Source organism: Nelumbo nucifera, chromosome 3, assembly GCF_055504915.1.
Source record: "Nelumbo nucifera cultivar China Antique chromosome 3, China Antique-T2T, whole genome shotgun sequence".
Lineage (NCBI taxonomy): Eukaryota > Viridiplantae > Streptophyta > Magnoliopsida > Proteales > Nelumbonaceae > Nelumbo > Nelumbo nucifera.
Window position 1 is genome coordinate 493,452 of NC_142651.1, and position 13,523 is coordinate 506,974.

Here is a 13,523-nt window from a genome sequence, read left to right on the forward strand (position 1 = left end):
ATTTTATTATATTTAGTTGTCAGTTGTCACCATCTAATTAAAGAAAACAAATTACTAAAAGTTTTATAATGACAATATTAACTAACCAAAATGTGTTGTTGCATGAACCAGAAAGGCTGTGGCCTGTTGTGGGTCCCCGTCCCTCTCCAAGTCTCTATAACTTACGCTCTCAACAGTCGACACTCTCCCCGAACCCGAATAAAATCCTCTTTTATTCACCGAATTAAAAAGACCTTGGCCTGGAATTATTCACCGAAAAAGGGCTGCAACTGCGAGTTTTCCACCACTCATCTCAAACCGTCGATATATTACCATCAAGAATGTAGTTAGTTGCACGTGCCTACCTACAATCCTGCAGGGTCCCCCCACCACTTATCCAACTGACAGCTTGACCAAATAGGAAGAAGGAGAAGACTGAAGAGACTGCATGGTGGACTAGGGGGTGGGGCTGGGCCGCGCGCAGTACCAACGTGGCAAATCGAGCATAATTTGTTGATTGGTGTTGGGTGGGATGGTGGCGTATGGGAAATTCGGATGGGGCTGATTTGAATAGTGATCAATCTGCGCCACAGTCTCGTTTCGCCTCTCTCTCTCTCCTGATTGAGATTTGAGAAAGGTCCAAAGGTCAACGAGTTTCTTTTTTGCTTGAGTTTTTCTTATATTCTTGAGACAAAGCCAACCCAAGACATCAGAGACGTCATTGGAGATTTGGATCTCTGGCTTCTCGAGCTAGCTTCCTTTCAACTCCAGATCACTCTCTCTCTCTGGAATCTTGGACAGAGATTGATCTATGTAAGTGAATTTAGGTAAATTTCATTATTCATTTTTTGGGTTTTCATTTCTCTTTAGTTTCAGTACTTTATATAGGTGGTTTTTGCTTTCCCCTTTGATGTTTGGATCGACCATTCGGAAGCTTTGATATTACGATTAGCATCCCCTAATGGAGCATTTATGCTACAAATCTTCTGTTTTTTCTTCTTACTATTATTACTATTTTCTTCTGGGATTGCTATCATTTTTTCTTCTTAAATTATCTAACTTTTAAACTCAGGTCTCCTTCTCGAATCCAAGTTTGGGATCAAGAAACTATGTTATGGAATTGAATCTTATCTCAGTTTTAATTTGCAATGAGTTTTAATTTGAATCATATAGCGGAAGATATTTCTTCGAAGGACTTGACTATGACATACAATTTCGTATGACTTGGGTGATTGGATGACCTCCAGTGCTTCTGTGCATGATTTTCTTTTGGAAATCTTTGATCCTTCCGCTATATGATGGTAGAGAGGTTCAACCCTTTCCATTTTGGATTATTTGATCTGACCTTAATCCATGGTTAAAACCTTTATTTATATGTCATGGACTCTACCCTCTCAAGCCTAAGTTAGACAAAGCACTTGGGATTGAGTACCCTGCTGTTGCTTCTGAGACGTTTCAGTCTGCAGAATTTAAAACTTTCTTTTCTTTTTTCGAACGAAAGAATTTTTTAGACTAAATTTACTTGTAAGAACGGGGGGGGGGGTGTTAGTTGGTAATTAGAATCTTACTTTGATTATATGCCTCTACTAGCTATACTTGGTTTCTGCTACTTTGCTTCATATTATTTATTTGCCTTTATTTCTGATCCACCACATTCAAGAGCACTTCAGTGGAGATATTCATTCATTTAATAATATTTATTTTTGGGTATTAATGACAGGTAGAATATGTGTATAATTTCCTATGTCTAGGTTTCACTTATGGATTTGCTTTCTGATGTTAATTGCTCATGGTTCATTCAAAACTTGAATTTCAGATAAATATTCAGTGGCATTAAATTGAGGTGTTACTAGAGACCACATGAAAGAATGGGGGAAACAAAGGAGTCCTACAAGTATATGGTTTTCTTCATGTAAATAATGGGAAGACTGGTATTTTTCTTGTTTACCTTCTTGAGAGTGTTTATGAATAACTTGTTCTTGTTCTAGATTCTTAATTCTTCCTTTAATATATGTCTTGTAATTCATGCCTTTGTTCATTTTAATGAACAGATAAAAGCATCTAAGCAATGGAATCTTGGAGCTGCTACAGTTTTACCCTACTCGTGGGTTCATATGTCAAGGAGAAGACCACCGTTCTCGTGGCAGGTGTGTGCCGTTCCTGGTGAATTTAATTTTTCTATTTCTAATTTTTAAATATACAACTAAATGATAATGGCAGCTCCTGACTTCTGACTTCTGTGGCAAGTAATAATTTTTGCTTGGTTCCTGTTTTAAGTAAGAAATAGGAGCTCTTAAATTGAGTTATATTGTTAAATTTTGTGTTGGTTGACTTTAGCTTTTATATTTTTTTATTAACTTTGTATTTTTGTTCCAGAAAAAATCTTAATTATCTGATTTTGAGTATTTGACCATGGCCAGCTGCTTCTTATTTGTAGAACATAGCTAGAGCAGCTGATAGTCTAATAGAGGGAAAATGTAATGATAAGCTAGTTTTGATGCAAGGCTGTGATAGATAATAATGCAAGACTGGTTAAAAAGCAAGCAAAATCAAACACAAATTAGGGCTTAAAGGGCTTTGGCTGAGTTTTCATTCAAATAGGCTACATAGGTATTCGTGATCTTGTAGATGGATTTAAGTGGATTAATATAGTTTGAATTGAAATTACAGCTGTTTAAAAGGGCTGAAAAACAGAGTTTTGGTCGTGAAAGGGCCAAAAGTATAACTAATATTTTACAGATCGGAGAATTTTCTGCCTCTTTTGCAGAGAAAACAAATGGATCCTAGAGAGAGAGAGAGAATCAGTGAAGCATTGTTGTTGAAGGGTGAACTTTCTAGAGAGAGAAAGGGATAAGGTGCTAGGACTGAGGAAACATTGGGAATTTGATCAAATTGTTTATGGGAGTGAGATTATTCATATTTTTTTATTTGTAAACAGATAAAAAATATTTATTAAAATCAAGCAAGATAAATCAGGAAGTACAGCAGAGAGGAGAAAATTTCTCTAGATAAGTTGTTTCTTGAATTTTTCAGCGATTTCTAAGAGGGGTAATTTTTTTGGGTAAATTACCAAGACCACCTGTACCATGGGGTGAGTTACAAACTTACAATTACCCCCTGAACTTTCATTTGTGACAAAGGCCCCCTGAACTCTCACTTTGTAACAAATACACCCTGGCTGTTATGTCAGATGACAGAATGCATTAAATTACCAAAATACCCACGTGAACTTTTCTTATTTTCCCATCATCACCCTTTTCTCTTAAACCCTAATTGTCCAAAAAATACCTCCATTTTCTCCAAACGAAACCAATAAATTGCTAAAATAACAAGAATCATTTCACTGAAATATAAAAACAAGTGAATGAGAATATTTTTCTAAGTTAACTGACAGAACTCTAACGGAGGGGTGTCTTTGTCACAAATGAAAGTTCAGGGGGTAATTGTCACTGACCCCATAGTACAGGGGGTCTTGGTCTTTATAATTTACCCTAATTTTTGGAAGGTTTTTCTAGGGTCTGAACCAAAATGATCAGTCCAAAAAAATTCTGAGATTATTCTAGGAAGTTGTTTACTTACCCGTTGTGATAAATTATTAGTCTAAACACTGCAGAATGATCTGCTTTAAAAGCTCCATTTAACATGCAGGTTACAAAAGCAATAACAGCAATACCAGTAAGAGATAATTTGTTAGAAGAGCGAGAATAAAAGGGAGAGAAGAAGAATTACTAATATAAGAAATAAAATTAAGAAATTAAAGATTATTGTGTGCATTGTTATGCATTTGATATAAATTTTGTAAAGTAATTTGTGTAAATAGCCTTTTATGCAAATTTTGTTTTATATTTGGGAAATGCATGAGGAACCTTATGAAGTGAAAAAGCTTTAAACATCATGAGGATTCTTAAGCAGTTGTGTATTTTGATCTTTTGCAGGCTCAATTTCTCTCTGTCTCCAAGTGCCCTAAGCTCTGTCTTTTTATCTAGTGTGGGCTCAAATCTCTCTGTTGAAGGAAGAACAGTTCCGATCACCACTGAGTGAGCACTCATTTTGGTCTTTCCATCCAGAAATGACGAGAGTGTATGAAGACCTCCCTGAGCCTTCAGGGGAGCTAAGTGTTAGTTTTGGTTATCAGTGCAGCACTGTAAATCAAGATGTCTCTTTCTCAATAACTAATGATATTGAGTTCTCTGCAGAGATTCAGAATCAAAACTCCAAAATGAGGATAAGGAGCAGTTCCTTTTCTTGTTTGTCTGGTGCTGCTCTTAGTGCTAATGCTACCTTGGCAAACACAAATTTATGTAATGGTCTCATAGGGGAGGAAATCCTGCCTGGTTTGGATTCTCCAAATTCATTCAGACGGATGGAATCTTCACCAACTCTTGCACGGTTAGACCTTGTATCACTGTCATCTCAGAGTAGTATGTCTTCCTGTGGTGGAGGTGTCTCTATGGAGAATGATCTTGAAATTGGAGAAAATTTGTGGAAAACTATGAGTGCTCCTACAAGGATAGAATCCTCCAGTTTTCTAAATGCTTTGGATGTGCAAATGGCTGGAGGTGCTGCAGGGGAAGACAGAGTGCAAGCTGTTTGTTCTGAAGAAAATGGATGGCTGTTTTGTGGGGTATACGATGGATTCAATGGGCGGGATGCAGCTGACTTTTTAGCTGGAACTCTTTATGAAAATATAGGGTTTTATCTGCATTTACTGGAATGGCGTACAAGGAGTCAATGCAATTCATTGAAAGGTTGTTCAGGAGAGGATGGTGAATTTTCTCAGGCTAAAAAATGTCAACTTTCTGAATCTGAGAAGAAAGAATCCATCCTTCTACATTCTTCTGATGGGGATCTCCCAAGTGATTCATTCCGTCTTGGTGTTCTAGATTGCCTCCGTCATGCCCTTGCCCAAGCTGAGAGTGATTTCATGTACATGATTAAACAGGAAATGGAAGATCGACCTGATTTGGTGTGTGTTGGATCATGTGTATTGGTTGTGCTTCTTCATGGAAATGACTTGTATATCCTGAATTTAGGGGATAGCAGGGCTGTACTGGCAACAGGTGGAATCGAAGAGGGTAGTTTAGTGAAGGCTGTCCAACTGACAGAAACTCATACTGTTGACAATGAAATGGAGTACAAAAAAATTTTGGCTGATCATCCTGATGATTCCTCTCCTATTATTGGGGGAAGAGTGAAAGGAAAGCTGAAATTAACCCGAGCATTTGGAGTTGGTTACCTTAAAAAGGTATTATCCACCCTATTGCTGGAGACTGAAAAAAGCATTTCAGAGTCGGAGTTTGCTCCTATTGATCTTTTATTTCTTCTATTTTTATTTACTGCAGAAAAAGTTGAATGATGCACTAATAGGAATCCTTCGAGTTCAGAACTTATGCAGTCCTCCTTATGTTTATACTCAACCATTCACCAAGAGTCATCGAATGACCGAGAATGACCAGTTTGTCATTTTGGGAAGTGATGGATTGTTCGACTTTTTCAGCAATGATGAAGTAGTGCAACTTGTTCATCTGTTTATTCAAGATAACCCTTTTGGTGATCCTGCAAAGCATCTGGTTGAGCAACTTGTTCTCAGGGCAGCTGAAAATGCATGTATAATTTACTGTTCCACATTGTCTTTTTTTTCTGCAATGTGGATGGAGCCACTTATTTTTCTAATAAGTCAGTTGAGCTGATCGGTGCATGCTCCTTTTTTTTGTTATGGAGCCTGTGTTTATTGATGCACAATTACTGTATAAGGATTCCTTTTTTGTTCACATCAATGATAATACATTATCCTTTTCTCAAAAAAAAAAAAAAGTCAGCTGGACCTAGGGATGCAAACGGATCAGATCGGATTCAAATGAGGGTATATTCAAACCTGATCCGAAACTGTTCATGTCGGATCTGATCCGATCCAAAGGTCCAATCGATCTGATAGGACTCGATTTAAATTTGAATCCTATTGGTAAGTCAGATCTTCGGATCTGATCTGATCTGACTTGTTTTCCTTAAAAATTTATAAATTATTAAAAGAAAAATAAAATATACTAATTTAAATAAAGTAAAAACAAAAAATGAAAGTATTTTTTAATTATTTTCATCATATATATACATGTTTTTTTATAAAAAAATAAATAATATAACAAATTTATAAAAATATGTTTATAAATAAATAAATAACATATATCAGATCGGATAGGGGTGATCCGAATTCGACCAAATAAGATCGGATCATGGTCTGATCCATTTGCATCCCTAGCTTAATGTGGCCATGTTTGCATGTTATCTGACACAATTGCCTGTAACTATGTTTACATGTTCTATCTTCATTATCTTGTCATACTTTGCATATTGCTCTGCTTTCAAAGTGCAGCATCTAATTGCTACTGGAATCTGCATAATCTAATATTTTCTACATCTTAGCACCAGAAGAGCACTAGGATTTATTGTATCCCCCAAAACCTGATCTATATTTGTTCCATTTCAGGTTTCAGTACTGAGGAGCTGATGAGTATTCCTGCTGGAAGGAGGAGAAAGTATCATGATGATGTGACAGTTATTGTAATCATCCTTGGAAATAAGCAACGGACTTCCACTGCTTCAACATCTTTGTAGTGGGCAGCAGTCATTTCCTTTCGTTTTTTTTTTTTTTTTGTTTTCTTTGTTCAAACTTACTAGTTCAGGTGCTTTAATGTGCTGTAGCATTAGAACATCTAGGATCACTCTGAAATGTTTGGTGTAAATGGATTATGTAATAATTGGATATAAGAATTGCCCTGCTTAGCTGGGAATGAGGCTAGGGCATACAGATCTTCTCCATAATGTAGCACAGTAGCAGAAACTTAAACTGTCCTTTTGATGTTTAAAGCTGGCATTTTTAAAATTGCATATTGGTCAGAATTATTTTTTGAAGTTTTATGCTACTAGGAAACATGGCATTATCAGACTTGAGTGAGTGCCTTTTTTTGTTTGTTCTACAATATTCTCTGTTGGCAGGTATAATGGTAAAATATTAGGTAATGGCCTCTCTTGCAGGTTATGGCAGAAGAAACCAGTTTTGGCAAGGTCTCAAATAATTGCTTACTTGAAGTTTTGCCCCCTCTGTGTGGTAAAGTGGAAAAGATCTCAAGAATTCATATCTGGTTATCTGAGATGCTAATAGAAAGTAGAAACTGAAATAGTTATTTTACATGTGTGCTTCTTGGTTCTTGTTAGGCTGGCACTTGGCATTAGTGGTGGTATTGGGTTGGGTTGGGCCGAATCTGGATCCTCTCTTGGCTTGGATTGGCTAGAGAGGATGAGATGGAGGAGGTTGGATCAGAAAACTAAATATGGAGCATCAACTTAGCTGCCTTTGGAGGTTTTTGGAACTGTGGTGTTGCATTCCTGTTTAGAGTCCACATAAGTACCGTGTAACTTTTTTTTTTTTTTACTTCCTCATACAATAATCATGTTTGTCTGGGCAGATTAATAATTTCAAATGTTTATATATACCACCCTTTACATGAGGTTATGTGCAAGGGTGTTGGAGGAATCGTCTTTTTGCCATTTCCCTCAGCGGGGGTCTCCACTTCAGTTGTCTTATAGGTGCCTAGTGGTGCTTATTTGTTTAAAATTACAGTAAGTGTATTTTGTTGTGTCAAGCCGCCTAATTTTCCCGATTTCCAATGCTATAATTCAGGTACCAATGTTTTGACTTAAAAGTTAAAACACCATTATACCAAACACCCAGTTGGTTATCCTATAGGCATGTTATTGGACTGAAAATTGAAGCTTACAATTTTTATTTTTTGTTTGAAGCCAAGGAATGCTGTTTGCAATAGGATGCTCATAGCTCATGTGCTTGGTAGAATCTGTTTCAGGTTGAATCATTGTCACATTAGCGCCATATAGGTGATTCAACTTTAATGGTTCAAAAATCATGTTTGGTAAAGTAGATTCAACTTGTATTGGGTTTTGCACAAAGAGTGCTGAAGAAATTTCAAAATGACGTTCTTTAATCAGGTGGTTATTTTGTTCCTGTCCCACTTGCTATGGCACCTAGTGGCATACTGGCATCTATGTGCTAATGGTACGAATCACTATCTAATGTGCTTATTTGGTTTTGTTTGGCTTTGTAACCTATTTTGGTATTTATATTGTTAGGGAATTGCCACATCCCACTGTTAGAATGAAAATGGCAAAAAAAAAAAAACTTATTTTTTGCTAATTCCAATTACCCTTAATTGGAATTGAAATAGCTTCCTTGGGTTCTCTGTGTGAAGATTGAATATAGAATCGTTACAATATTATTAGTAATCTAATTTGCAATATGAACTACTTATAAAAAAAATTGCAATGTGAACTCAAAATCCGAAAAACAATCATTTGTCTTAGGTTGCAATAGCTTTCTATTATATTTGGCAGGTTCGGAACAAGAAGAATTTTGAAGGTAAAGCAAACTGATTTGCATTTGGTCATTAAAAGGATAACTGCTATAGTCTCTGAGATCCAGCATATTGCTAGTTCTGGGTGTAACAGATGTGATCAATGCGTGACCACTGGTAATTCTAGTGGTGGTGTCCAGGTTTCAGTTTTAGAAACTGTTGTTCCAATTAAATGTGACGGTGGAGTGCTTACTGCTTAGTTCTGGTGTTGGCTCTCATGGATTTGTAGTATATTTTTGTAATTGTTCTTTTTATGCAGCTGCAGGTGGTAGATATTGAATTCAGAATGGGGTTTTAGAAGCTGAGCTTAGGGCCATTTTGAATACTGTTCCCTTTCCTTCTGCCAGTTAATGCTCTTACTCATGGGAGCTTATCTGTTCCTTGGACTTGCTATCCTTTTTTTGGACAGAACTAAGGACTTATGTATTAACTTTAATGATGTTAAGTTCTGTTATGCAAGTAGAAATCTGAATGGTCAGGCTCATGCATTTTCCGGGTATGCTAAATGATTGCTACGGGAGTCTGTTTGTTTAGTCAGTTTTGTTGTTATTAAGAGGGAGTTCATGAGTTCATCAATTTGTATGATTTTGTTTTTCAAAACAAAAACAACTGCCACATCAGCAAAAATATATTAATATGCTGATGTGGCAGTTGTGATTATGCTAATGTAGCAGTTTTTTTTTTTAAACAAAATTAATCATACAGGACACCCCCTAATATGCTTTATTTATCCATTTGAATATTTGAGAAATTGAGGGGGGGGGGGTAATATAGCAATATCAGCTGAGTGCTGACATACTGCTTTGAAAGGGTGAACCATCATAAGGCGCCACGCGCCAACACTCGTTGTATAAGGCCGAAAACCATACCCATTAAATCAAGAGGATAAAAATTTGAACTCCAACGTTCGAACTAACGGTGGTGAGATTAGGTTCGAAAGGTGAAGAGATTTCCTGTGATAAGATGGGTGTTAAAAATGAGAAGCCACCACCATCAAATCCTATTAGCAATTTCATAATGACCTGTGCCAAGATAATGGTGCTTCAAGCATTAATGTTGAGGTAAGTAAGAATAAGCGAACTCTCAGAAAAGTTCAAGTTTAAACCTTGCTTACAAAGGATCCCGTTGTGCCGCCCTACCCTTAGTTCACATCTCCGCCCTACAGCGTCCTGCCTCATAACGTCCCACAGCATATTATATGTATATGTATATGTACATATAATAAATTTCAGCAAACAAAAATCTTCTCCTTAAATTCAAGAGATTTTTCTGCTCTTGAATTTCAGCCAACACCGGTGTAACCTCAGAAGAAGGATCAATCTGCTTCTTCAAGTAACACTGTTTCAGTTCGGAGAGATGCTTCAGCTCAGACACTACAACCGCATCCGCAGTTTGAATACCATTAGCATCATAAGGGGACTGAGCAATCTGGAGCTGGGCATAAGCAGCTTTCATAGACGAAATGCTAGAAAAGAACGTCGCTAGGAAGCTTCTCATCTTCATCTTTATCCGCAAAAGGCTAAGATTGATGCCCTGTTAATGGACCTTTCTTTGCCTTCTCCTCCCGGAACTTCAACCTCTTAACTCCATCATCAGGTGCGACTCCCACGGTCTGATAGAAGCAGTCTAGGGTTCTTGGCGATAATGTGCGCAATGTCCGCTTGGGTGAAGCCATGCGTTCCTAAGAGCTCAATCACCGAATCTTCTTTCTCTTTGTTCTGAATGCGGAGTTTGTTTGCTGTGGAAATAGCGGATTCTAACGACATGCCGCATGATTCCATGAGGTAGGAGACTGTGAAGGAAGAAGGTTGGTCCCCGAAGGAGCTTGAGATGTTTGAGACCGATTTCGGAGATGATATTGTACAAAGAAAATAAACATGGCTTCTACTCGTTGATTCAGTGGGTTTTGCTTGCATCAGTCTTTTGCAGAGAAAACCGAATATTGAATGAGAAAAGGAACAGAGCACGGAAGCTTACCAGGGGGGAAATACTCGAACTGATTCGAAACGTCGATGAAACTCCGAATTTGATTACTGGAGAAAGAACCCTAGAATTGAGAGGAAGTTTTATACAAAGATTACGAAGAGGGGCCAAGATTTTAGCAGGAAGATGACGAAGTTGAAGCGTCAACTTCCCTAATTTGACTGGATAGTCAAATTTTTTATTTTTTCTCCACCTTTTTCCTATTTTTCAGATATCAAAAATTGAATTTGGGGACTAACACCCAAACCTTACCGTCAAACCTAATATGCACATGTAAGATGGAAAGGCATGTGGAGTAAGACATGGTTGAATTTCATTGGAAGTGTACCAGTCCTACACCAAATAGAGTGCAGGAAATCTAGGTTCCAAGAATACATATGGATTTAGTGAAAAAGAAGACGTATATTATAGATAAGTAGGGGTGAGCATTCAGTTCACCCCTACTTACTGGAAAACCAAAGCCAAATTACTGGAAAACCAAAAAATTGAAATCAAACCAAAGCCAAATTACTGGAAAACCAAAAAATTGAAATCAAAATTTTCAGTTATTTTGGTTAAAACATATATATACACATACATACATACATATTGTATATTATAAATTTTGATCAATTCAATTAACCAAATTTCTAATCCTAAAAAATCGAAATCAAAACTGTAATTTTATAAAATTGAATTAACCGAATCAGAAAAATTGAAAACCAAAATAACCAAACCAAACAAACCGAAAACCGAAGAATTCTCACCCCTATAGATACATATTGTACTTCAACGTTAGTGTAACTTTCAACTGTTAAATTTTTATAAGTATATACTTGAGCCCAATTCCGCTAAAATTGACCTTAAAATAAGAATAAAATTACAAAAGTGCTTATGTTCAGGTTATCTTTTTCATCTTCTTCTATCTTCATACCCAAACAGTGTTAGCAATATTATTTGCAGGGATAATTCATCTATCCTTGTATAAAATCCAATATATAAGCATTGTTCAGTATTCATCTATCCTTGTCATCTAGAGTCTTTACTAGAGAATTCTCTTACTTATTTCTAAACACTTTTATTTAGTGTAGACTTTAACTACTTTATTATTATGTGAATATTTGTTTCTTTGTGATGCCACTGAATTGCGTCCAAAGGTAACATAAGAGGAAAAAAATAAAAAAGGAGAATATGAATATGGGCATTTTAGTAATTTTCATCTTAATTTAATGGTGTAGACTTAGGCTCTGTTTATTTACTAGAAAGCTATTTACCTGGGTAAATGAACCTACTTGTGTGAGTGTTACGTAGGAAACACTTACCCGAACAAGTGAATTTATGGTTCTATTTGTTTGTTAGTATTTAGCGGGGGGCTAAATCGGTCAACGAGCAATTGACCACAATCCCTACATTCGTATGATGTTATATTGGGTTCCCATGGTATGTCAAAATACCGGAGAGTAATAGTTACCTAGGTACCTAATACCCTACTGGAAGATGGGTAAGTAACTTACTTGCACACTAATGCCGCTCGAAATCATCTACTTCCCTGTTGGAGGACAGATTGGACGACGAGTGCTGAGGTTGACAGACCAGTTTGCAAGAGAGACAGGATCAGTATGTCTGATTACAAGAAAGCAAGGGAGAATCAAGAGCTAAGAGTTGGGGTTCGAGTTCCATGTCCAAGATATTTGGGAGCACCGGGCCTTATCAGTTTGTTATCTTTGGGGCACGTTCATCCCATGTAGGCAGTGATCCTCATCCAATCTCTCCAAGCCGTGCAAGAGTTGGGGTCATCCATGCCAAGTAGGTAATGTGTTGCTACCTAACTTGAAACCGAAAGGCACACTACCCCTAGATAAGGGTGATCTGCCATGTAGGTCAGTAGCTCGATACCCTAGAAGTCAGTTGGCAAATGAAGTCTTTGGCTACCTAGGTCAGCCAGGTCAAGCCGGCCTTCGAGGTCCTCGACTTCTTCTCCTGAGGTGATATGTGCCGCCCTGTTGGGAAATGATCTGCTAACCTTTCCCAGGTCAAGATGTAAGTCAAGAAGGTCAGTTTAGGTCGTCTCAGCTCTACCCAACTTGCTCCATGTGGTGCCAAAGTATCATTAGACAGTTCAGACTTGCCACATGTTTCTTCGTGGTTGGTCGGCCAAATCACCCCTCATCACACACTTAGAACACGCTATCCCTCTTGCTTTTATATTTACCTAATAACTTATCCGGACAATTCAAGAATATTGAAACCTCACCTATCCGAACAATTAAGCCTAGTAAGCATTTGTTCGGCTATCTTCCTACAAAGGAAAAGATTTTAGATATTTCTCAACATGGTGATTGTGTTTTGTGTCAAAATAATACAAAATCTATAAACCATCTCTTTTTGGAATGTCCTAATACTAGAGCTTTTTTTTTTTTTTTTTTTTTGCGGCGCCTTAGAATATCAACTTAAATATTATTTTTCACTCTTCTTGGCAAAACTGCATAATAGAACTTACTAAAATTCTCCGAGATAAGATGTTGATCACCCAAACTCTAAACTAGTATCCATTGCATTATACTATATTTGATTTACTTGCAATGAAAAGTGTTACAAAGACAGATTTCTAACTCCTCGTTCGATTTTAACCAGAATTAACAGTGTTTTCAACGGCTCAATTTTCAACACAACTATATCCGCATAACACAGTAAATTAGAATACTGATTGTATTATATTCGCAGATGCAGGCAATATTAACCAAACAACCTTCTCCTATGAAACTATTTGTCTTTCTTTTGATCTTTGCCCAAAACAGTTGAAAAAGCAGAATTATATGCCATTTTCCGGGAAATTTAACAAACTTCACGGCTACAAAATCTTCATCTCCAGATATACTCAGATTCCCAGCAAGTGATCGATGCTCTAAAAACCATATGCGGGATCGCAGATGCAAAGAAGTATGTATATATCTCTCCTAACTAATATATTTCTTTTACTTTTTTAAAAAATAAACACTTGTTCGGATAATTACCTAATGGCAAAGGGATAGATGGGTGGATTTTAAAATCCCGAAACGAATGAGGCCTTAAATGTATATTTATGAAAGTTCAACGTACTAAAATGTCAAACTCGGAAATTCATACCGGTTACCAATTATCCGGAAAAAAATCTCATTT

General features: G+C 36.9%; 1 protein-coding gene across 4 annotated transcripts; it reads left to right on the forward strand.

The window, feature by feature from the left end:
- Positions 1–231: 231 nt before the first annotated feature.
- LOC104592677 (putative protein phosphatase 2C 39) lies at positions 232–6,859 on the forward strand. Of its 4 annotated transcripts, XM_088900213.1 has the most exons (7): positions 577–792; positions 1,796–1,910; positions 2,031–2,126; positions 3,915–4,096; positions 4,176–5,224; positions 5,322–5,586; positions 6,464–6,859. In XM_088900213.1, the coding sequence occupies exons 5-7, from the start codon at positions 4,199–4,201 to the stop codon at positions 6,589–6,591; spliced, it is 1,419 nt and encodes a 472-aa protein (XP_088756339.1). In that variant the 5' UTR covers positions 577–792; positions 1,796–1,910; positions 2,031–2,126; positions 3,915–4,096; positions 4,176–4,198; the 3' UTR covers positions 6,592–6,859. The 4 variants fall into 4 exon arrangements, with proteins under 4 accessions (XP_010250419.1, XP_010250420.1, XP_088756339.1 ...); XM_010252117.3 differs by having other exon boundaries at positions 232–792; positions 3,915–5,224; XM_010252118.3 differs by having other exon boundaries at positions 422–806; positions 3,915–5,224.
- The last annotated feature ends 6,664 nt before the right edge of the window (positions 6,860–13,523 follow it).

Coding starts and splice junctions, on each gene's coding strand:
- LOC104592677 (XM_010252117.3), top strand. CDS start 4,049: ATGACGAGAGTGTATGAAGACCTCCCTGAGCCTTCAGGGGAGCTAAGT. Junction 5,225..5,321: donor GAGTTGGTTACCTTAAAAAG/GTATTATCCACC, acceptor TATTTACTGCAG/AAAAAGTTGAATGATGCACT. Junction 5,587..6,463: donor CAGGGCAGCTGAAAATGCAT/GTATAATTTACT, acceptor GTTCCATTTCAG/GTTTCAGTACTGAGGAGCTG.